Source organism: Phocoena sinus, chromosome 8, assembly GCF_008692025.1.
Source record: "Phocoena sinus isolate mPhoSin1 chromosome 8, mPhoSin1.pri, whole genome shotgun sequence".
Classification (NCBI taxonomy): Eukaryota; Metazoa; Chordata; class Mammalia; order Artiodactyla; family Phocoenidae; genus Phocoena; species Phocoena sinus.
In genome coordinates this window covers 30,923,297-30,947,241 of record NC_045770.1, presented here as the reverse complement: position 1 = coordinate 30,947,241, position 23,945 = coordinate 30,923,297, and the positions used below count along the sequence as shown (strand labels likewise).

The following is a 23,945-nucleotide window of genomic DNA, read 5'->3' as shown; positions in this document are numbered from 1 at the left end:
TTTTTCTAGGACTTGATTTTTTCACTCACTTTTGACATTTCATCCATGTATTATTGTGGCTGTAGGTCATTAGAGTCCACTGACACAGAGCATTCCCTTGCATTGATATAACACTTATGCATTAGCATTCAGTCAAGACAGAGAAACCACACAGAAACATAAACAGAGAAAGTTAACGTAAAGAATGATTAATTACAATAACATTGGAGCAATGAAGTATTGTCTAGTAAAAGGTAAAAAGAAGTTTAAAGAATATAAGAATTACAGGTACTTCCCTGGTGGTCCAGTGGCTAAGACTTCACACTCCCAATGCATGGGGCCCAGGTTCGACCCCTGGTCAGGGAACTAGACCCCACGTGCCGCAACTAAGAGCCCGCATGTCACAAGGAAGGTCCTGTGTGCCTCAACTAAGACCTGGCACAGCCAAATAAATAAATAATTATTTTTTTTAAAAATCAGAATATAAGAATTACAGATATATGGAGCAATCACTGTCCCTTGGATTGAGGACTGCAGGAACATGTAGATATTTCCTTAAAAATAAATTAGGCCATTGTGTAAATCCAATCAAAATGATTTGAGCTTGTGTTTACACCTAAGATAACCTAATCTTCTCTAACGTACAATATCCTAAGAAAAGTCTAGTCTTTGGAAATTCTACAAAAGGCCTAAAGAATACAATTCACAGTATCCAGAAAATAAAGAACTTCACTGGTGGACATTAAGATGCCAAGTACAGTTGCTAATTAGTCCTCTCTTTTTTTTTTTTTTGCTGTACGCGGGCCTCTCACCGTTGTGGCCTCTCCCGTTGCAGAGCACAGGCTCCGGACGCGCAGGCTCAGCGGCCATGGCTCACGGGCCCAGCCGCTTCGCGGCATGTGGGATCTTCCCGGACCGGGGCACGAACCCACGTCCCCTGCATCGGCAGGCAGACTCTCAACCACTGCGCGACCAGGGAAGCCCATTTAGTCCTCTCTTACAAAGCAAACAGACTGGCTGATTTTGACAACTTTTCCTCTAAAATTATCATGAGACTGTTTATAATGCTCATCTATTGCTATGGAATTTGGAGATAGTGGGTTCCAATCCACCCTCTTTTCCTAAGACTGCTTGAAATTGTTCTGTCACCTGAGGATTTGAAAACAATGTGTCTCCCATGTACTAGGTGGTTTGTCTAATTCCACAATGCCTAATAGGGTAGCCACATGTAGATATCAAGCTCTTGAAATGAGACTGGTTTGAATTAAGCTGTGCTGTCAGTATGAAATGCATGCTGGACATCAAAAACTTAGTATAGAAAAAAGAATGTAAAATAGCTCATTAATATTTTCAATATTATTTATATTTTTAATGATAATTTTTGAATATATTTAAGTATATTATTGAAATTCATTTCAAATGTTTTTAATTACCTTTTATGATGTGGACACTAAGAAGTTTAAAAATACATATACAGTTCAGATTATATCTCTATAAAAATTTTATTATTATTTTATCCTTTAAATCTTTTTTGCATTAAGCATTTCAGTTGTATTTTATTAAATCTTGTGATTAATTTAAGCATGTTTTGAAAAATTGCTTTGTGTTTGCCTTATCTTTCTAACTATACAGTAAGTTTTCTGGGGGAGAAGGCTCAGCTATCTTGTTTTGGTTCACCTACCATACCTGAAAGGCAAAGGTAAGTGTTTCATATAGACTGGATGATTGTATTGAATCAATTGAGAACACAGGTAGTGAAATGCAATACTTTATATATCTTTAACACCTTTAGTTTATAGACGTATCTTTAAATAAATTTCAACAAGTTTAAATAAATATTTAAACTTGTTGATTGACAACTCAGAGTTATATGTAAATCAAAAACTCTGGGGAAAAAAAAGATCAAAAATATTATGGTCTCCTCTCAGAAACACAAATAGGGCACCCTTAGTCCAGTTTAGAAGAGATTATTGCATTTATTCATTTTATAAGAGACAATTTGTTACCTGGAGTTGATTCACATTATAACTTGTGGTCTTGGATAGTGACCTGTGCTTGCACACAGGCTTCTTGGTGGCGGCAGCAGCAGCCTTAGCGTCTCATGCCCGTCTCTGGGGTCCCCGCTGTTAGCTGAGGCTCTCGCCAGTCTCTGGAGCTCCTTTAAGCAGTGCTCTTAATCCCCTCTCCTAGCGCACCAGGAAACAAAGAGGGAAGAAAAAGTCTCTTGCCTCTTCGGCAGATCCAGACTTTTTCCCGGACTCCCTCTCTCCCTGAGCTCCAACCGAAGCCCGAGCCTCAGCTCCCAGCCCCGCCCGTCCCTGCGTGTGAGCAGACAAGCCTCTCTGGCTGGTGAGTGCTGGTCGGCACCAATCCTCTGTGCGGAAATCTCTCCGCTTTGCCCTCCGCATCCCTGTTGCTGCGCTCTCCTCCGAGGCTCCGAGGCTTCCCCTCTCCATCACCCGCAGTCTCCGCCTGCAAAGGGGCTTCCTAGTGTGTGGAAACCTTTCTTCCTTCACACTCCCTCCCACTGGTGCAGGTCCCGTCCCTATTCTTTTGTCTCTGTTTTTTCTTTTTTCTTTTGCCCTACCCAGGTACTTGGGGAGTTTCTTGCCTTTTGGGAGGTCTGAGGTCTGCCAGTGATCAGTGGGTGTTCTATAGGAGCAGTTCCATGTGTAGATGTACTTCTGATGTATCTGTGGGGAGGAAGGTGATCTCCACGTCTTACTCTTCTGCCATCTCCCTCCTCTAATGAGAAGATAAACAAAATTGATAAACCATTAGCCAGATTCATCAAGAAAAAGAGGGAGAGGACTCAAATCAATAAAATTAGAAATAAAAAAGGAGAAGTTACAACAGATACCGCAGAAATACAAAGCATCCTAAGAGACTACTACAAGCAACTTTATGCCAATAAAAGGGACAACCTGGAAGAAATGGACACATTTTTAGAAAGGTATAACCTTCTAAGACTGAAACAGGAGGAAATAGAAAATATGAGCAGAACAATCACAAGTAATGATATTAAAACTGTGATTAAAAATCTTCCAACAAACAGAAGTCCAGGACCAGATGGCTTCACAGGTGAACTCAATCCAACATTTAGAGAAGAGCAAACACCTATCCTTCTCAAACTCTTCCAAAAAATTGCATAGGAAGGAACACTCCCAAACTCATTCTATGAGGCTACCATCACTGTGATAGCAAAACCAAAGATACTACAAAAAAAAAAAACTACAGACCAATATCACTGATGAATATAAATGCAAAAATCCTCAACAAAATACTAGCAAGCAGAATCCAACAGCACATTAAAGGGATCATACACCATGATCAAATGGGATTTATCCCAGGGATGCAAGGATTATTCAATATATGCAAATCAATCAATATGATACACCGTATTAACAAATTGAAGAATAAAAACCATGATCATGTCAATAGAAGCAGAAAAAGCTTTCAACAAAATTCAACACCCATTTATGATACAAACTCTCCAGAAAGTGGGTATAAAGGGAAGCTACCTCAACATAATAAAGGCCAAATATGACAAACCCACAGCAAACATCATTCTCAATCATGAAAAATTGAAAGCATTTCCTCTAAGATCAGGAGCAAGACAAGGATGTCTACTCTTGCCACTATTATTCAACATAGTTTTGGAAGTTTTAGCCACAGCAATCAGAGAAGAAAAAGAAATAAAAGGATACAACTTGGAAAAGAAGTAAAACTGTCACTGTTTGCAGATGATATGATACTATATGTAGAGAATCCTAAAGATGCCACGAGAAAACTACTAGAGCTAATCAATGAATTTGGTAAAGTAGCAGGATACAAAATTAAGGCACAGAAATCTCTTTCATTCCTATACACTAATTATGAGAAATCTGAAAGAGAAATTAAGGAAACACTCCCATTTACCATTGCAACAAAAAAATAAAATATCTAGGAATAAACCTACCTAGAGAGAAAAAAGACCTGTCTGCAGAAAACTATAAGACACTGATGAAAGAAATCAAAGATGATACAAACAGATGGAGAGGTATACCATGTTCTTGGATTGGAAGAATCAATATTGTGAAAATGACTATACCACCCAAAGCAATCTATAGATTCAATGCCACCCCTATCAAATTACCAATGGCATTTTTACAGAACTAGAACAAAAAATTTTAAAATTTGTATGGAGACACAAAAGATCCCATATAGCGAAATCGGTCTTGAGGGAAAAAAACAGAGCTGGAGGAATCAGACTCCCTGACTTCAGACTATACTACACAGCTACAGTAATCAAGACAATATGGTACTGGCACAAAAACAGAAATATAGATCCATGGAATAGGGTAGAAAGCCCAGAGATAAACCCACGCACCTATGGTCAACTCATCTATGACAAAGGAGGGAAGGATATACAATGGAGAAAAGACAGCCTCTTCAATAAGTGGTGCTGGGAAAACTGGACAGCTACATGTAGGAGAATGAAATTAGAACACTTCCTAACACCATACACAAAAATAAACTCAAAATGGATTAGAGACCTAAATGTAAGACTGGATACTCTAAAGCTCTTAGAGGAAAACATAGGATGAACACTTTTTGACATCAATCACAGCAAGATCTTTTTTGATCCATCTCCTAGAGTAATGGAAATAAAGACAAAAATAAGCAAATGTGACCTAATGAAACTTAAAAGCTTTTGCACAGCAAAGGAAACTATAAACAAGACGAAAAGACAACCCTCAGAATGGGAGAAAATATTTGCAAACAAATCAATGGACAAAGGATTAATCTCCAAAATATATAAACAGCTCATGCAGCTCAATATTAAAGAAACAAGCAACCCAATCCAAAAATGGGCAGAAGACCTAAATAGACATTTCTCCAAAGAAGACATACAGGTGACCAAGAAGCAAATGGAAAGCTGCTCAACATCACTAATTGTTAGAGAAATGCAAATCGAAACTACAATGAGGTATCACATCACACCAGTTAGAATGGGCATCATCAGAAAATCTACAAACAAATGTTGGAGAGGGTGTGGAGAAAAGGGAGCCCTCTTGCACTGTTGGTGGGAATGTAAATTGATACAGCCACTATGGAGAGCAGTATGGAGGTTCCTTAAAAAACTGAAAATAGAATTACCATGTGACCCAGCAATCCCACTACTGGGCTTATACTCAGAGAAAACCATAATTCAAAAAGACACATGCACCCCAGTGTTCATTGCAGCACTATTTACAATAGCCAGGTCATGGAATGCCCATTGACAGACGAATGGATAAATAAGATGGGGTACATATATACAATGGAATATTACTCAGCTATAAAAAGGAACTAAATTGGGTCATTTGTAGAGACGTGTATGGACCTAGAGACTGTCATACAGAGTGAAGTAAGTCAGAAAGAGAAAAACAAATATCATACATTAATGCATATACGTGGAATCTAGAAAAATGGTATAGATGAACTGGTTTGCAAGGCAGAAATAGAGATGCAGACGTAGAGAACAAACGTATGGACACCAAGGGGGAAAGTGGCTGCGGGTGTGGGTGGGGGTGTGATGAATTGGGAGATTGGGATTGCCATGTGTACACTGATATGTATAAAATGGATGACTAATGAGAACCTGCTGTTTAAAAAAATAAATAAAATTCAAAAACAATTGATCTTCTTTATATTTCCACTTTGAAAATTTCTAGCAAGTTCACTTTATATATATATATATATATATATATATATTTATTTATTTATTATTATTTTTTTTTGCAGTATGTGTGCCTCTCACTGTTGTGGCCTCTCCCGTTGTGGAGCACAGGCTCCGGACGCACAGGCTCAGCAGCCATGGCTCACGGGCCTAGCCGCTCCGTGGCATGTGATATCTTCCTGGACCGGGGCACGAACCCGTGTCCCCTGCATCGGCAGGTGGACTCTTAACCACTGCGCCACCAGGGAAGCTCCCATATTTTTTTATAAGTAGTGCTTCAATTAACAAACAATAGATAATTTAGTGAAATAACATGTATGTAAGCATTGGTAATTTGATAAACTGTGATAGGTGTCATCAAAATACAAGTAGTATGGCACTTCTGTTAAAAATAATATTCTACAGTATGTACAACATAGTAACTACAGATAATAATACTGTAATGCATATTTAAAAGTTGTTAGGAGAGTAGATCTTAAAAGTTCTCATAACAAAAGAAATAATTTTTAACTACGTGTTGTGATGAATGTTAACTAATATGGTGATCATTTCACAATATATGCAAATAGCAAATCATTATGTTATATACCTGAAAGTTATATGAGGTTATATGTCAATTATACCTCAATAAAAACCAGTCGTCTTTATGCATTGTATTAAATATAATTACTCACATAATTATGGTATAAATAATTACTATATTATATTCATATTAATATAAACATATACATTGATGTATATTATTATGTATGTATATATAACATATATAAAGTATTTTGTTTAAAAGTTTTCACCAATTTTTTTTTTACATTTACCCCAAAAGAAGTCTATATTCTTTTAGGCTCTCAACCCCCTAAGATTGGGTTTTCTATATACCGAAAACCCAATCAACCATTTTCACACCTTTCTGAGTAAACTTATCAGTATTTTCCACTTCCCTTTGAAGCTGTTATCCAATCTCAAGAAGTAGGTGTGGCCTCAGGAGAGTCTAATCCTTTAAAAGGCAACTTTGTCCAGGGGTGACTGCTTCTCTCAGGGGGACTGAGGGAAAGTGCAGCTACCAGATGTTGGACAGTTCTTGTTGACCCTGATATCCACAGATTTCCAGGACGTGCAGCCTTCCAGAAGTAAGACCACTCACAGTGGACTCTGGTAAGTAAGGAACTGATTGTAAATATCTTCATGCCTATTTTCTCTCATCCAAATCCTTTCCATTTACTTATTAGCCTGCTTGGGTTTTGTCCAAGCAAACAAGTAGTTGTCTTAGTTTTTTTTAAATGACCTTAATATTTAAAATATCTGTAACTAGAGCAATTGTAATATATTGATATTTGTAATATTAACATATGTAATCATTTTTATTCCATTACCTTACATGTTATTAGATGTTTTTAGGTCTTAGATGAGATTTCTACAGACATATGTATTTATGAAACACATAGAACACCTAAAATGTTCAACATAATGTATACATTTCATAGCCTTTATACAGATGAACATAAGAGTTAAATGTGTTGAATGAATTAGAATATCTTCTTGTAAAGTTCATATGCACTATATATATATTTTTATTTAAACATCTTTATTGGAGTATAATTGCTTTACAATGGTGTGTTAGTTTCTGCTGTATAACAAAGTGAGTCAGCTATATATATACATATATACCCATATCTCCTCCCTCTTGCGTCTCCCTCCCACCCTTCCTATCCCACCCCTCTAGGTGGTCACAAAGCACCGAGCTGATAAACCTGTACCATGTGGCTGCTTCCCACTAGCTATCAGTTTTACATTTGGTAGTGTACATATGTCCATGCCAGAATAAAGGTGCTGTATTTTTAAAGACTTCAGTTTGCAGTGTAGATTTGAAAAGTGTTCAGGATAGATCCAATGAACTGATAGGGACTCCCAAGAAGTGGCATTGGTCAAATAGGGAAATATCAAAAACAAAGAGAATATGATGTTGCTTCCATTAACTACATCTTTGGAATTTCTAGTGTAGAGAGAAAATCCTCATGTATATTCAAATTTTTTCTTTGGTTTTAAAAAACAGCTGATTAATTTTTACTGATTACTGTTGTAGCTTGGACATTCACTAGTTCAAAATGTGAAGTGCTCTGATGATCTGAACTGACTCCAGGAAAAATTGTTTTGCTGAACTAGAAATAACATAATTTTTTCCTTTTTTGTCTTGAAAGGAGGAGTTTTGCTATTTAAGTTGGAAGCAAACACTGAAATGTTTATAGTTTTAAGATGCCAAAGGTAAAGCCAGCATTGATTATATTAAGTTTAAATTATTCGAAATAATTTTATTTGTCTTTAGAAAAGCACATCTGTCAGTTCAGAGACAGGAGACATAGAGAACATTAGCATAGAGACAAAGTGTGTGCAAGTATGTGTTGCAGTCATGGAGTCATGGAGAGAGAGAGAGACAGACAGATTGAGATTATATGTGTGCTTCTGTACCAATCAGCTAATAAAAGTAACTCTGGAGTTACCATTTACCCGCTGGTCTAAGCTTTAAACACATCCATGTAATTTAGGTATGACTGAGAACACGGTTTATTTTAAACAAAAAAGTTGCTAGGGACTCTCTTATCTAATTTTATCATTTGTATCAGCATGAACCTCTCTGTATTCACCATTTCTAGGTTTGTACTGAGGGTAAGCATATAGGTAAATTAGATAGAGTTCAAACAGACAGGACTTTGTCCAAAGGCTTTACTTTCCCTTATCAGGGCAGAAGAAAGACTTTCTCTCTTATCCTCTCTATTTCTGTCTTGAATTTTCAGAAACATGGATTCAGACACATTGCAAGCCTTCCAGAATGAACTAACCTGCTCCATCTGTATGAACTACTTCATAGACCCCGTCACCATAGACTGTGGGCACAGCTTTTGCCGTCCCTGCCTGTACCTCTGCTGGGAGGAAGACCAGACTCCAAAGAGCTGCCCTGAGTGCAGGGGACTATCAGAGAAGCCAGATTTCAAAACCAATATTGTACTCAAGAGGCTGGCTTCCCTCGCCAGACAGGACGCAGCTAAACAAACCAACAGCTTGGAGGGGCAGATCTGCTTGACACACAAAGAAGCCAAAGGACTCTTCTGTGAGGTTGACAAGACCCTGCTCTGTGGCCCCTGCTCTGAGTCCCCAGAGCATGCAGCTCACAGCCACAGTCCAATACAATGGGCTGCTGAGGAATACCGGGTAAGTGGTGCTTCTAAGGCAATTAGGAACCTACAGGCTCCTAAATCAGAGAGAAAGATGAGGATAATAATGAAGTTGATGGGGATGGAGATGGTCGAGGTGGAGATTTTTCAGTGTAGGTCATGTAAGTGTATCATTTTAATGTTGTTGCCCAATTGTCCAAACATGTGGAACTGCTGTATCCTGGGGCATATGGTAGCACAAGGCACACTGGCTTCTGACGTGAGCTTGACGCATTCTTAGTCAAGTTATATAAAAATCTGAGTCTCAATTTCTTAGGAAATGAGAAATTTCATTTCTCTCATGGAAATGAGAGATTCCATTATCTATAAAGTTTCCCCAATTCTTTCTTTCTTTTTTAAATTTTTAATTAATTAATTTATTTTTGGCTGCATTGGGTCTCTGTTGCTGCGTGTGGGCTTTCTCTAGTTGTAGCAAGCGGGAGCTACTCTTTGCTGTGGTGCACAGGCTTCTCATTGCAGTAGCTTTTCTTGTTGCGGAGCATGGGCTCTAGGCACTCAGGTTTCAGTACTTGTGGCATGCTCAATAGTTGTGGCTCATGGGGTCTAGAGCACAGGCACACTAGAGCACACAGACTTAGTTGCTCTGCAGCATTTGGGATCTTCCAGGACCAGAGCTCAAACCTGTGTCCCCTACATTGGCGGACAGATTCTTAACTACTGCACCACAAGGGAAGTCTCCCCACCCCAATTCTTCATTATATGTTTCTGTCACTTTGATATTCAATATATTAGAATCAAATTAGATTAATGTGGAAAAATCTGACCACATCATTCAAACTCAAGATTTCTATTTTCTAAACCAGCAGTCCCCATCCTTTTTGGCACCAGCGACCAGTTTCGTGGAAGACAATTTTTCCATGAATGGGGGCAGGGAGAGGTTGGGGGGATGGTTCCGGTGGTAATGCGAGCCATGGGGAGCCATGGGGAGCCATGAGGAGTGGCAGATGAAGTTTCACTTGCTCGCCCCCCTCTCACCTCCTGCTGTGCAGCCCCGTTCCTAACAGGCTGTGGACTGGTAGTGGTCTTTGGCCCAGTGGGTTGGGGACCCCTGCTCTAAATGACTGCCTTTGCTCATACATAAGGGGATGGAATTTATGGTATTATCTGTGTCACTAAAGCTCATGGTTATTTTGCAGGAGAAACTTCTGAAGAGAATGGACTCTTTAAGGAAAATGACACAAGAAATGCAAAACAGTCTGAATCAAGAAGCTAACAAAACTCAGTTGTTAGAGGTAAGAATTAAGATATTCTATTTGTTTGCATGGAGACAGATATAATCCTGACTTAGACTTTTAGCAAAATTCAAATTACCAGGTAAAGGATAGTGGTCTTTTCCTTGGAAAGAGTAGTGATTTCAAATGACCTATCGTCAGTAATCACAGTTATAACAGACCAATACAAACTAGTTCAAAGAGTGCTAGTATACGGGAAAACCAAGGCATGAAACATATTCCTAGGCCACATTTTGAAGATTTGAATAAACCTTCTCAGACATGGAGTATAAGACAACGTTGTGCTAAGTATGTCTGTGAAGGTGAGGAGAGGAATACAGCAGTACCTAGAGGAGAATTAGTGCATATTTTTAAAGCTGCACAGTATGGGCTTTACCTAATAAAAGAATATTTAGAAAAATCAGGGAAAGGAACAAGAAAAAACAAGATTTGGGTAAGAGAGGAAATAACTGATGGAGTAAGAACCCTGAAGAATCCTCCTAGGGAGAGAAACTGGAACCCCCTCAGATGGCTTGATTTAAACAGGAAAAGAGGCGCGAAACTTAGAGGAAGGATGGACAGGAAGGACCCTTTGAGGTGTGAGGTAGAAAGTTTGTCAAGAGCTTTCCCGATGACAGTAAGGAAATAATGTTTGACGTTTTCTGTTGAGAATGAGGATGAGTGATTCTTTGAATCTGCTATCTCTGCAGAACTATGTGGCCGTAAGGAAGGTGATGATCAAAGTTCAGTATCGGATGATCCACCTGTTTCTCCAGGAGCAGGAGCAACTCCATCTGGAGGCGCTGGAGGAAGAAGTGAAGGAGATTCTCCAGCAACTCAGGGAGAGTGAATTCAGAATGACTCAACAGAAAGAAAGTCTGAAAGAAATGTATAGAGAGCTGACTGAGATGTGCCACAAGCCTGACCTGGAGCTGCTCCAGGTGAGAAGGGAGGTTCCATCCTCAGAGACGGAAGTACTATTCTGGGCACCGTTGCCATGACATTGAAATGTTACCTGCATATACTCTTATCTCAGCTAAGGGATGATGCTCCTTGACTCCCATTATCTTACTTGTCCAATCCCTTATTTCTCATAGCCTGGTAATCTTTGGGAAGTTTTTTTTAATCCTTTCACTAGCTAACATAGGACAAAATTTTTTCAGTGTGATCAGGAGTACTATCCAGACAGATTATCCAAAATCAGCAAAATTCTGTGACCAGGAGAAAGTTAATTTTCTTGGAGTAATTCTCAATACGTTGTCACTCTCTATTATCCCACACTTACTGAAGACATTGAAGTTTTGCCCATTGTCTAGGTAAAATTTTTAGAACTGGTAGTCAATTTCAATGCACTCTATAATTCGTTTTATATGGTTCCTTGTTTTGCTTTAATTGTCATCATAAATGGTGAGGTCTCTCCTTGGGAATAGGACTGAGAAATGACTGACATTGGAAATCTGATGTTGCATCATTGCACAGACTCTTCCTGGCCTCCTTCCTTCCTTCCTCAATGTGCCCTGAGGAAGCTCATCATGTTTTAGTTTAAGTTCTGTTATTAAGATAGCCTCTGATTATTCCTTAGAGGACAATGAGAAAAACAATACCTTATTGAACAAACAAGAATAGTAAAGAAGATGCAAAAGGACAGAACTCTCATGATTAACATGATTTTTTTTTTTCATTGCAGGCCTCGGGAAATGTATTGGAAATGTGAGTGTACGCTAATGACTTTTGATTTCTGGAAAAGTTGTTGTCTTTTTGATGAAGTGGTTGGATAGTCGTTCCTTGGTGCCACGGGGAATTGTTTTCAGGCCATCCCCAAAATCTAAATCCCGGGATGCACTATCCCTTATAGAAAATGCCATAGTATTTGCAGATAACTTACAAGCATGCTCCCATACACTTTGGTCATTACTAGACTACTTATAACACCTAATAAAATGTAAATTAAATGCTATGTAAATAGTTCCCACGTATGTGGCATTTTCAAGTTTCACTTTTTGGAACTTCCAGGGATTTTTTTTTTTCTGAATATTTTCCATTTAGAACCAGGGAGGAAGAATGTAGGGGAGGGATGGATTTAGAATTTGGGATTGACATGTACACACTGCTATATTTAAAATAAATAACACACAGTGGTTATCTCAAGCCATAGGGAAGAAGATCAGGATTAAAAATGGTGGTCAGGGCTTCCCTGCTGGCGCAGTGGTTGAGAGTCCGCCTGCCGATTCAGGGGACACGGGTTCGTGCCCCGGTCCGGGAAGATCCCACATGCCGCAGAGCGGCTGGGCCCTTGAGCCTTGGCCGCTGAGCCTGCGCGTCCAGAGCCTGTGCTCCGCGACGGGAGAAGCCACAACAGTGAGAGGCCCGCGTACCGCAAAAAAAAAAAAAAAAAAAAATGGTGGTCAAGGGAGACTTTACCTTTACCTATAATGTTCAAACTTTTTGAAAAGAATTTATCTATGTATTATTCTATAAGTAAAATAAATTTAACAAAAAATAGATAACAAACAAGGACCTAGTGTAAACTAACTAAATAACTAGCTAACTAACTAACTAAATAAATAAAATAAAACAGAAATTACGGATTCAATCCATGGTTGAATCCATACAGCCGAACCCTCGCACATGGATGATGAACAGTACATCTTTTGATCTATTAACATCGTCTTTTTGGCTATTTTCTGTTTTATTTCAAAAGGATTCTAGAGGCCTTCTGATTCTTGGTCTGAGAAGTTTCTTTTTCATTTGGCTGAATTCAAATATACCTGAAAACTTTCTGACATTCTGGGCTTTGTTCCACCCACTCACCCCATCCTCTCCAGACTCACCACAGTAAAAATTAGGGAAGGGATTTTTCTAAGATATCACTACACTAGTGAGTTGGAAGGTGAAAAAGGCAGGAAAGGGGCAAATTCCCTAATAGGAAGAGGGGCTGTGATTTTGTTCCTAGGAGTAGCACTGAATCAGCCTGTTCCATTACAGCAAACCCCCTTGTAGGTAGGACCTCAGAGCTAATGGCTTCCTGGTGCCCACTGGAAAGTTAGACCTTCAGGACCAAGGCAGCCAGGCTAGAATTGGATTCCCTTGCTGGGCTGATAAGAGCAAACACGTTGGGCTCAGTGAACTCTTCCTTTTAGACACTGAACGTATCCTTGATGACTACTTGCTGACTGCAGTCCCAAAGGCTTTGCCTGAATTTTTTGCTCTCTGTAAAATGCCCAGGATCTTTGCATCACCTGAGTTGGAATAGAGGAAGTGAATGAAGTTCAATAAGTTGAAAACTGGAGTAAAGTCTGAGAAGAATGGGGGAGTTGAAATTTGATGTAATTTATATTTAGAAAAAAGTATGGTAACTTTTTATATTCCCAAGTGTGTAGAATATAATGTATATCCAATTAACCAAAAATAGGAGAATTCTGACAAAATATCCTGGATTAAAAACTGCTTTTTTGTAATGGTCCTGTGATTAGCCTTTGACCTTGAAATGTAACTGACGTCATTTGTTACAGGACTGATTTGATACAGATGCAAAAGCCTCAGCCAGTGAACCCAGAGCTCACTTCCTGGCCTGTCACTGGAATCCTAGACGTGCTGAACAGCTTCAGAGGTAAGAGTCAACCTTCAGTGAACAGGACTACATTTCATTAGAACTTCTTGGGAAGGAGCCTTCTTTTATTGTTATTTTATTTTTTCTGACATGAAGGTAGTACATAACTTCCCAAAGTTGTTACATTTTTCCTGCCTGTATAGTCGTATTACAAAGATCAAGGCTGAACTTTGCAACCTATAGTTTACCGAAAATGCAAAGCTAGAGATATATATTCAGTTACATGTGACATAGGCAGAGCAAGAGGAGAGCAACCAGCTTGCTCATGTGGTTATAAAGAGATAGAATATTCACTTTTGTGAGTAACCATCAATATTGTGTTTATTCAGTTTATTTCACTCTTAAAAAGTTAAATATGGCATTGCTGGTTTTTAATTTGTTCTGTATTACCAGCTCATTTATTATGCATTGTACAAAAATATTTATTATTTCTAAAATCAGCAAGAATTGACAGAAAAGACTAAAATTAGCTTAGGCAGGATAATTGTAATGCTATTAGATCAATTTCAAAACAACTGAAAAGCAAGGGATATTTGAACATGGTTAGCCAGAACATCCTTTTAGAAGCTTCCAGAACATCCTTTTAGAAGCTTCCAAACTATTCATTGATGGATTTCTATCAAAATTTTGACCTTTGAAAATGTAGTAAGTAGAGACCATAGCCCAATAAATACCCACATGATAGCAAGTGCTATCTACATGCTAGATCATATTAAAGACAAAGGACACAAGAAAAGTCTTCTAAATGAAAGAAAAAGAATAATGTTTTTGGTGAGTCCTGAAATAAACTATCAAGACATTGACATTAAATCAGACTTCACAGAGTTCATATCTCCCTTTTTTTTCTTTTTCTGTATGATTTGAAGTCTTTCTGTGTGCTGATGAGATAGTAATGACTCTTACTCTTCATAGAAGAGCTAGTCTGAACTCCTTTTTCTGTCTTTGTTTTGTATTTCCTTGGAGGAGGGAAAATGAAAAGACTCATTGGGTAGAGAGCCTCTGCCTCTCAGGCCGTGGAAATCTCATTTGCTGACCTGATTTTTGCTCTTTCTGCAGTGGATAATGTTCTGAGTCAGAAAATGACCATTCACAATGTGAGCCTTTCTGAGGATGGTACAAGTGTGATGTTTGGAGGTGACCATCACGACGTGTCCAGACAGCCCCAGATTGTGGAGAGATTTGTGGCCTGGGGAGCTGTGGCCTTCACCTCTGGGAGGCATTACTGGGAGGTGGATGTGGCACACTCCTCGAACTGGATTCTGGGAGTCTGTAAAAATATCTTGACGAGTGATACTGATATCATTATTGATTCTGAAGAAGCATTTTTTCTATCTTCTGTGAAAGTGAACAATCATTATACTTTGTCCACAAACTCCCCACCCTTAATTCAGTATGTGCAAAGGCCTCTGGGTAGGATTGGAGTGTTTCTGGATTATGGCAATGGAACTGTGAGCTTCTATGATGTTTGCAGAGGTTCCCTCATATATAGTTTCCTTCCTTTCTCCTTCTCCTCCCCTCTGACGCCTTTCCTTTGCCTTAGGTCTCCATGAATAGTCAAGTTCCATGACCATTTAATTGATGAAATTCTTGCCTGAGCAAATTGCTTTCCTAAACCTCACGTGAGGCCACAGGGTGATATCTGACTATCTCTGAGCACATTGTAATTTAATGGAACACACGACTATATGTTTATAAAATGGCATCACCATGTTGAATGTATAAATTTGTTAATTAAATTTTCTTGTAATAAAAATTTATTATAGAATATTTCATAGAGTATAATCAGTTGCTTTTCTTCTGTCATAAATAATAGTTTTATTAAAATAAAAGTTACATACCAAAAAAAAAAAAGTTACATACCATAAAGGTCACCCCATTTAAACTATATAATTCAGTGGCTTTTAGTAATATTCAAAAAGTGAAACCATAACTATCTAATTCTAGGACATATCCATCACTCCCAAAATAAACCAATGATCATTAACATTTACTCCCCATTCCCCCTCCCCCTCCCAAGTCACCCCCTAATCCAGTTTTATTCTTCATGGATTTTTCTATTATATGGTTTCAAATAAATTGGATCACACAATGTGTGGCTTTTATATCTGTTTACTTTCACTTAATGCTTTCAAGATTCATCTACATTGTAAGCAGTGTGCTTTACTTGCGTATCTGAACCAGATTGGGGTGAAAGCATGAGGTAATATATATATCAGGTTAGTAAACAAAAGGAATGGTGCTTAGTTTTCTCTTCAAAGCTGACCTAGTTGGTAAGAACCAAGTGTTTGACAGACTTTATCATTTCTCTAAACCCTAGTCATTAAGCACATCTCAGCTCAACAACATTTTTCCCGGCAAGTTTTTCGTGACTACACAGACCAGTGTAGTTCCTCTCATTACACACTCTCTGAGCATATACCATCTCATTATAATATTCAACAAACCTTCCTCAAGTTAGCACTTTTACTACTTGACAGACAATTCTGAGACAGTAGGGACAGTATATTATTTACTACTATATTCCTACTATCCAATGCAGACTTATAACATAATACATAGAAGTATAGGATGAATCAATGAACAAATACCCGAATGAAAGAATTAATATAAACAAATATTATTCCAGCATTGATAAAGTTTTCCAAAATGTAGCTAACATAATAGACATAAAATGCTAACTGATAATGTCAACAAAAGAGAGGTCATTGATTTGCAGCTTTACAGCCTAAGAAAATTCCATTATTTGGAGGTTTAAAATAACTACTGCATAATTTTGTTTTATAGTGTTGATTTTGAGATTTCCCTAAGACGATCAGTACAATCTACTGGAAGATGAAGACCCTACATAAAGTGATATGGAAACAGAACATGGGACTTCACATGATGGTGACTGTCAGAATTTAAACTGACATATAAAATACTACTAAGCATAGGGTGGTATAATTTCCTTAGCAGTGGGAAGGCCAAAACCAATTTAAATTTGAAGAATAATTCAGATGACAGAAATACAGAATTCTGTAATATAATGTGATACCTAAAAAATATTGTAATTGTTCTATAATGTTCATTATACCCTGGTCATTTGAAAGCAGAAACAGTATGGTTCACTAGAAAGCATTCATTCTCAGGCACATCTCCACAAGAATATATCAAACGATAATTTGTTCAGGTTCAATCTATAATATCCAATTCACAAAAACTCAAGAGCTGGATGTATTTTGTTTTCTTTTTACAGAGTACAAGAAGGAGCTTCTTGGTTTGTCTCATTTTTATCTCCAGATCCTTCACTGTATCTTCAGTCCTACAATTCAAAGGAAGTATTCAGTGCACTATGGAGTGAAAGTCCTTTCCTTTTAGCCATTTCTCTTTTCATTTTGATCTTTTTCCTCCATTTTCTTTGATTATATCTCTTATTCTAAGCCTCTTGATTGAATGATTCATTTTTTTGTTAAGTTCCATTTGTGGTAAGCCCTGTAAAATTGGGTGGAATGAAGGCTGGAGAGGCAAGGGGAATTTTAAAGAGTACAGATGATGCATCTGAAAACAAAACATAAATTTCAAATTAGAATTTGGGAAGGTTTTCATTTTATTTTTAAGGGTCAATTAAATTATAGAATTGACTTATAACAGACAAGGTGTGATTATCTCATTCATGGCATAGAAGGAAAGTTCCTTTCCTTCCCTTTCTCTGCAGAAACATGGCATCACTCACACTACAGAACCTCAAGAAATAATTCACCAGCTGAGTCTTGAGTGTGAGGAAGTTGGAGCTCTTGTGGTGGTGCTTGCAGAACTGGGACCTTGTAAGCAGCCCCAAATCCTAGAAATGATGTTGCCCGATGGCCAACACCATTGGTCCAAAGAAGACATTGTGAAGTTCCTGGAAGAAATGGAGAATAATCCCCTGTTCAATGACAGCCATGCATTCAAAACAACTCAGTCACTGATGGACTGGGAAAAAGTAGATTTTTAAGATATTTCTGGAGAAATGTGTAAACTCCAATGGTTAGAAACATTTTATAACTTAAGAAACTGTTGCACCTTAAAAGAATTAGTCCTGGGGGCTTCCCTGGTGGCTCAGTGGTTGAGAGTCCGCCTGCCGATGCAGGGGACACGGGTTCGTGCCCCGGTCCGGGAAGATCCCACATGCCGCGGAGCGGCTTGGCCCGTGAGCCATGGCTGCTGAGCCTGTGCGTCCGGAGCCTGTGCTCCGCAACGGGAGAGGCCAGAACTGTGAGAGGCCCGCGTACCACAAAAAAAAAAAAAAAAAAAAGAATTAGTCCTGATAGTTAAGGAACACGTTAAAAATCCTCACAAAAGCAAAACACCCCCCCACACACACACCCAGAAGAAACATTCTGATTTACCCAAGAAGCCCCTAACAACTTACCCCCACTTTTTAAAGGAGATGTATCCCTAGTACTCCTCAAAACACCCCAAACTGTGTACCAGGCGAAAGACAAGGAGTTCCCAGAGAACATGAAGCTGAAACATATTCAAGATTTCCAGAAGGAGAAACAGGAGTGCGAGGAGAAAATGGCTCAGTTCAGGGAACACCACTCTGAACTAGTCCAATATTCCAAGAAATCGGATGTCCCCTAAGGAATCTAAATCAAAGGCCAAAAGAAGTTTCAGGAAAATGTGCAAGAAGTGAAGTCTCCCCCAGAAAACTATCTTTCCATGAGGATTAGATTCCATGGAGAGACTGAACAACCTCCAAGGACACCTATCAGATGTTCCACCAGGATTCACGGTCAAGTCAGGAGTTGCAAGATATGCCCCTGAGGGATCGCATGGTGGAGATCCCGGCAAGGCATCCTGAAGAATCAGAAGAACTATAAGAAACAGGAGGCTGAGGAGGTGCAGAAATAATATAAGGTGGACCTGGATCACAGGCTCAAGAGTCTGTTTCCTGAGGAGTATGCTGCTATGGGGACTGTAGATCTGCCTGTCTGATCTTGGGTTTCAGGGATCCCTTTATGATCATGTTCTTACGTCTAGTATAGATTGTCTCTCTGTATGCAGCATATATTTTTTACAACTGATGAACCCACAGTGACACATCATTGTCATCCAAGTCCATAGTTTTCACTATTTGTACATGAAAATATTTTTATTGTAACACATAAAGATCATTGAATTAGATAAATAGTTGGATAGATAGATAGATAGATGGCTATTGCACACTCAAACACATTTTTATGTTTTACTTTATTAAAACAAATATTTATTAAAGCTGATTTTGAGTTTTCATTGAAAAAACAGGCAGATAAGTAGTGCACAAGGCATTTGGTATTCAAAAAATAATACATTTATTTCCCATAGAGTCCACCATATGCAATTTCATGCACAGGTATGCTCTGTAAATATATGCTTTTAATCTCTTAAAGTTACTGGAGATTTATCAATTTTATATGCCTTCTAGATGGCTAACATGTTGAATTTATTTGGAAAATCCTTTAGCAGTTTGTGTTATTTGCTTCCTTCCTTGACTTTAAATTTGCAAAATTAGGTCTAAGAGTTCATTCTTTTTACCTGAAAATCAGCAGATTTTCCCATAAGTCATTTTTGCCCTCAAGTGCTAGTAAGGCTTATAAGCCAGAATAGATAGTGAGATATCCAGTCAAGTGGGGCTCTTCTTGTGAATTTAACGCATGCATTTTCTAATTCATTCAGTACCTAATGTTTTCTAAACCATGCCTTTTTGCATGGGATACAGAGATAAAAGTTACAATTCTTAACTTTAATATATCATTCTAACACTGAAGAATAACCAGTAAGTGTAATCAGTAATAGAAAGCATTATTTGGTCAAAAAAGTACAAATACTGGAACTGGGCAAATATGGATTAAAATTGTGAATTAGCTATTACATAAGATGACATTGGTTAAAATAATTAACTCATTGCTTATCTGTTTCCTCATGTATACGTTCATGAAATGAGAATAAGTATAAGTGAAGGTTAAATTTAATGCCTATAACTGGCTCACAGTAGATTCATAGAAAATGTTAGGTTAATCCATTGGAGCTGCTATAAAAAAATATCATAAACTGGACAAACAACAGAAATTTATTTCTCACTATTCTGGAGGCTGGAAGTCTCAGATCAGGGTGCCAAGGTGGTTGGCTGATGGCTCTGTTTCGGGGGCAGACTTCTTGTGTCCTCACTTGCCAGAAGGCACTCAGGATCTCTCTGGAGCCTCTTTTATAAGGCACTAATCCCATTCATGAGGGCTCCACTCTCACGACTTAAGCGCCTCTCAAAGAGCTCACCTCCTAATGCCATCACATCGGACATTAGGGTTCAATATATGAATTTGGAGGTGACACAGACATTAAGATCATAGCACTTAGCTTCCTTTATTTCATCAATCTACCATACTTATCTTTTACTGAATTCCAACAAGAAACCATTAATACATAATAGATAGCAAAATAAATTATGTTAAAAAATTAAATACACTTAATGAAATTATTCTACAATATATATATGTCATGATGACCTATAATCTTGCTAGAATGTGGTTCCAACTCTGGCCCAAAGCATCATTCTAGAAATTTTTTAAATAGTCCTGTTGCTATAGAGATATATTTACACAAAATAATAGTAGGAGATCCATGGTGCGATGGAAATTGCTAGAAGTGCAGCACATTTTTTGAAATGTAAACATTTTCTGAAAGGAAATTATTCCACAATTTGCCCTTGAATAAATAGAGATTAAGTAGGAAAAGGGGTAATGGAAGTGATGTTCAGATAGAGGAAACAGCATGTTCAAAAATTCAAAGTGAAGGAGAGCATGATGCCTTGGAGAACTACTTCCACAATTCCTTTGTCCTAGTTCTCTCTTATATACAACTTATGGAAACTACTAAAAACACTGCGATCCAGGTTGGAGGCACTCTTCATTTTTTTATACAGTGCATTTCTCCAAACTACACTTGGGAATTCTGGCAATATAAAAGAAGTGCAATGTACCTTAGGAATATTTCCAAAACTCTAAATAAAACAGAAGAAAAACTAGGATACAATATCAAAATTTGTGAACCTTTTCTACAACAAAACTGTCTGGAAGTCCCAAAATTTGGACAGATGGAGACAAATCAGGGATATCTAAGATTCATGGGGTATCAGAATCTGTTTAGGAGGAAACAGAAGGAAAGGACAGGATATCTGATAAATTTCAGAACCCCAAGAGTTAGCAATAGGGATTCATTGAAAGCTGGCAGGTCCCTTAAAGAACAACCGATGAACCTGAGTAGGGTGAGTGCGTTCAGGCTGAACTATGCAAGGAATCCACAATAACATGTGAGGGGGCTGGTACCCTCCAGTCCCTACAACTCTCAGACATAACCAACTAAAGCTCCCTTCCAGGACCAGGCTTCATACTGAGAAAAAATTACTGGAAGTAAAATACGTACAAAGCAAGACTTAGGCGGCAGGAGCAAATAAGGAGAACGTCTCAAGAAAAGAAGTGGGAAGAGAAGCAGAACCAGGAGATGGCAAAAAGTTGAGTTCATATTACTGAACACCTTATGAAAACAACCGAGTCCTCTAGACTTATGAAGTGAAGAAAGCTACCTTGACCTACCTTCACCTTATAAAAGTCCAAGAAGACTAATTGCATATAAATACCATCAATAGAGCACGTTTTTCACTTCATATTTAGGAAGAATCCAGAGGGAAGAAAATACCTTTCCTAATATAATAGAACTTGGTATGACTGTTCATGAAGTGGCCTTTAGAGAGACAGTTGCCAGAAGATCCCTGATGCCAGAGCTACATTAAGATCGCAGCCTTGCGCTCTCATCTTGGGAGAACATGACCCTGAGAGGCCCTCTCTGCTCCTTTGCCCCAGAAACTCGCAGACGCACAGCTTCATCTCCCTGGATCTATCTCTACCGCTGTGCCTAGCCACCTCTAGCTGTTCCTGAAGGCCAGTTCTGCAGTGTTTTATGATCTCTCTTTAACACACCTTCTCTAGTTCCTCAAGTTTCCCCCCCTAAGGAGCCATCTGTAAGTCATTTTGTCCTGGCTTAACAATAATGGACTTTTCTAAGAACTCACTACAGAAAACACAACATGATTATACTTTAATACACAACCAAAATACAAAACACCATAGTAAATTGATGGCAATAAAATATGGAATTTGATTTGCATTGCATCACAAATGGTTAACATTCTTACTCATAAATGAGTTCTTAGAAACCAGTATTGAAGACATTATATATACCAAGGAAAATTAAAAAAAAAAAACAAAAGAAGAAGAAAACTAAACAACACAAGTGACTAGTAAGGATTAAACATATATGAAGATGACTGAGCTGAACAAGAATAAAAGCAATTTCTTTGTAATGTCATATTACAAAAGATTAAACATGTAATATTTGTACAGTTTTAGGAAAGATACCCACATAAACACTGGGGGACAAGATTGATAAGGTCCTGTCTATATAGTAGGGGTGTCTATGTTATCTATTATTAATGAAATTTTGTGCACATCCTTTTGGGTGTATTGATAAACAAATTAATATGCAAGCCATGTTTTGGGGGTCTGTATACTAGCTACAAATTTCCTATACAGTAAACATGGTTTACATATAAATTGTAAATTTATCCAACTAATTTGTTGAAATAATTCAAATAAATTAGAACTGCTAGGACTAAGAATAAAAGGTTTTTAAGTTGAGGATTAAAAGCGGACTTCCCTGGCGGTCCAGTGGTTAAGACTGCACTCCCAATGCAGGGGCCATGGGTTCTATTACTGAGTCCACATGCCAAAAATTGAAAAAAAAAAAAAGAGCAGACTTTATAACAGCATTTAATTTTTTCTTTTTGAAGGCAAGCTACAACATTGTATTTCTGTAATGATTAAAAATTTAAAGATGATGCACTTGAAAAAAGATGAAGTGGATATATAGTTGTTCATAGTGGTAAAACTAGAGGTGAATTCTCTCACATTTTGTGTCATGTTTTCATGTATTATCAAGGAATACATTCATATTATGAGATGCATATATCTTTAGGTTCAAAATAATTTGATACAGATGTCACAAAAAACAACTGCCGAATGAAAGAGAAGACGTAGGGGAAATTCCCTTCCATTCCTCTAAGCTCACTGGTTGGTTAGCAGATGTATGTTCAATATGTGGACTGCTTTATGTACAGAATGTCTAGTCAAACAAATGCCCCATGTGCCCCGGTGTCTTCGCAGACACAGGCCAGAAAAGAACCGTGAAGCTTTTCCCTTAGACGAGCACTTATTTTCCTTCACACACTAAGTGTTCATCCAAGAGCAGTGGATGTGCTAGAGCCTAGCACAAGACAAGAATTCAATCTAAAAACCTCTAGAAAGGTAACCAAAATATTTCTAGCTTTAATTGTTCTTCACAAAACTAACGACACTGAAATATTTTCCTCTTAGGAAACAACTATCAGTATCAAATTAGTTGTTATGCCTAACATACGGAAGTAGTTATCACTTAAAATAGTATTTTATCCTTATTACATCATTATTTATAAGGGCTCTTAGGTCTGAACACTAATTGAATCTGCTTTCAGCACTTTGTTGTAGAGTTTTGGAACCAGTTCCTTTAGAATGCGTACTTAAAATAATATTTTATCCTTAATACGTCATTATTTATGAGGGCCCTTAGAAAACTCTGACAAGGCCATCATCAAGCTGGAGCGCATTCCTAAGCATGGTTTCTAGTCTTCTCTTAATTTTCCTCTGATATTCAGGAGCACAGCCAATTACTATGGACTGAAACTTCTGATCTCCCAGCCCAGGAGGCGCCTCTGAGGGGCATGCGCTGTACATCGACGCTAGGTGACTCGGCGTTTCCCAAATCATCCAGAAACCTGCTGACCACCTCGTTGATGATCCTGGGGCATGATTGAGGGGCTCCTGCTGCTGGGGGTTTCTAATTGTTTCCATTGAACTTCAACGGTCCCATCAAACGGTTTGCAGTCAGATTTAATTCTTCTCTTTCCCCGTCGCTGATCTGTGCGTGCCCTGGCTGTTCTGGACGCTGTGCATCATCTCAGAAGGAAATCTTTCTTCTGCTCAACTGCAGCAGCAGCTTCTCTCAAAGCTTCCACCCTGCGCTCCAGCTGGTCCAGGCTCTCCAGAAGGCGGCTGGAGCGGTCAACCCATGAACGAGGAGCAGCAGTAGCGACCCTCGCTGGCCTTGGTGCTGATGCTCGCCTGAGCCAT

General features: G+C 38.4%; 1 protein-coding gene and 1 pseudogene across 2 annotated transcripts; one reads left to right on the top strand and one right to left on the bottom strand.

Annotated features, from left to right (window-relative positions):
* Positions 1-8,473: 8,473 nt before the first annotated feature.
* On the top strand, positions 8,474-15,423 carry LOC116758198 (tripartite motif-containing protein 64C-like). 2 transcript variants are annotated; one of them, XM_032640985.1, is made up of 6 exons: positions 8,474-8,884; positions 10,044-10,139; positions 10,829-11,059; positions 11,806-11,828; positions 13,631-13,728; positions 14,785-15,423. In XM_032640985.1, exons 1-6 carry the CDS (start codon positions 8,474-8,476, stop codon positions 15,276-15,278), a joined length of 1,353 nt encoding a protein of 450 aa, XP_032496876.1. In that variant the 3' UTR covers positions 15,279-15,423. The 2 variants fall into 2 exon arrangements, with proteins under 2 accessions (XP_032496876.1, XP_032496877.1); XM_032640986.1 differs by lacking the exon at positions 11,806-11,828 and having other exon boundaries at positions 10,829-11,079; positions 13,628-13,728.
* A 7,958-nt stretch (positions 15,424-23,381) lies between these two features.
* Positions 23,382-23,945, bottom strand: LOC116758294 (annotated as a pseudogene).

Excerpts from the sequence above, each read along its gene's own strand:
- LOC116758198 (XM_032640985.1), top strand. The coding sequence starts at position 8,474 with ATGGATTCAGACACATTGCAAGCCTTCCAGAATGAACTAACCTGCTCC. Across the intron at positions 8,885-10,043 it reads GGGCTGCTGAGGAATACCGG|GAGAAACTTCTGAAGAGAAT; the intron begins GTAAGTGGTGCT and ends GTTATTTTGCAG. Across the intron at positions 10,140-10,828 it reads ACAAAACTCAGTTGTTAGAG|AACTATGTGGCCGTAAGGAA; the intron begins GTAAGAATTAAG and ends CTATCTCTGCAG.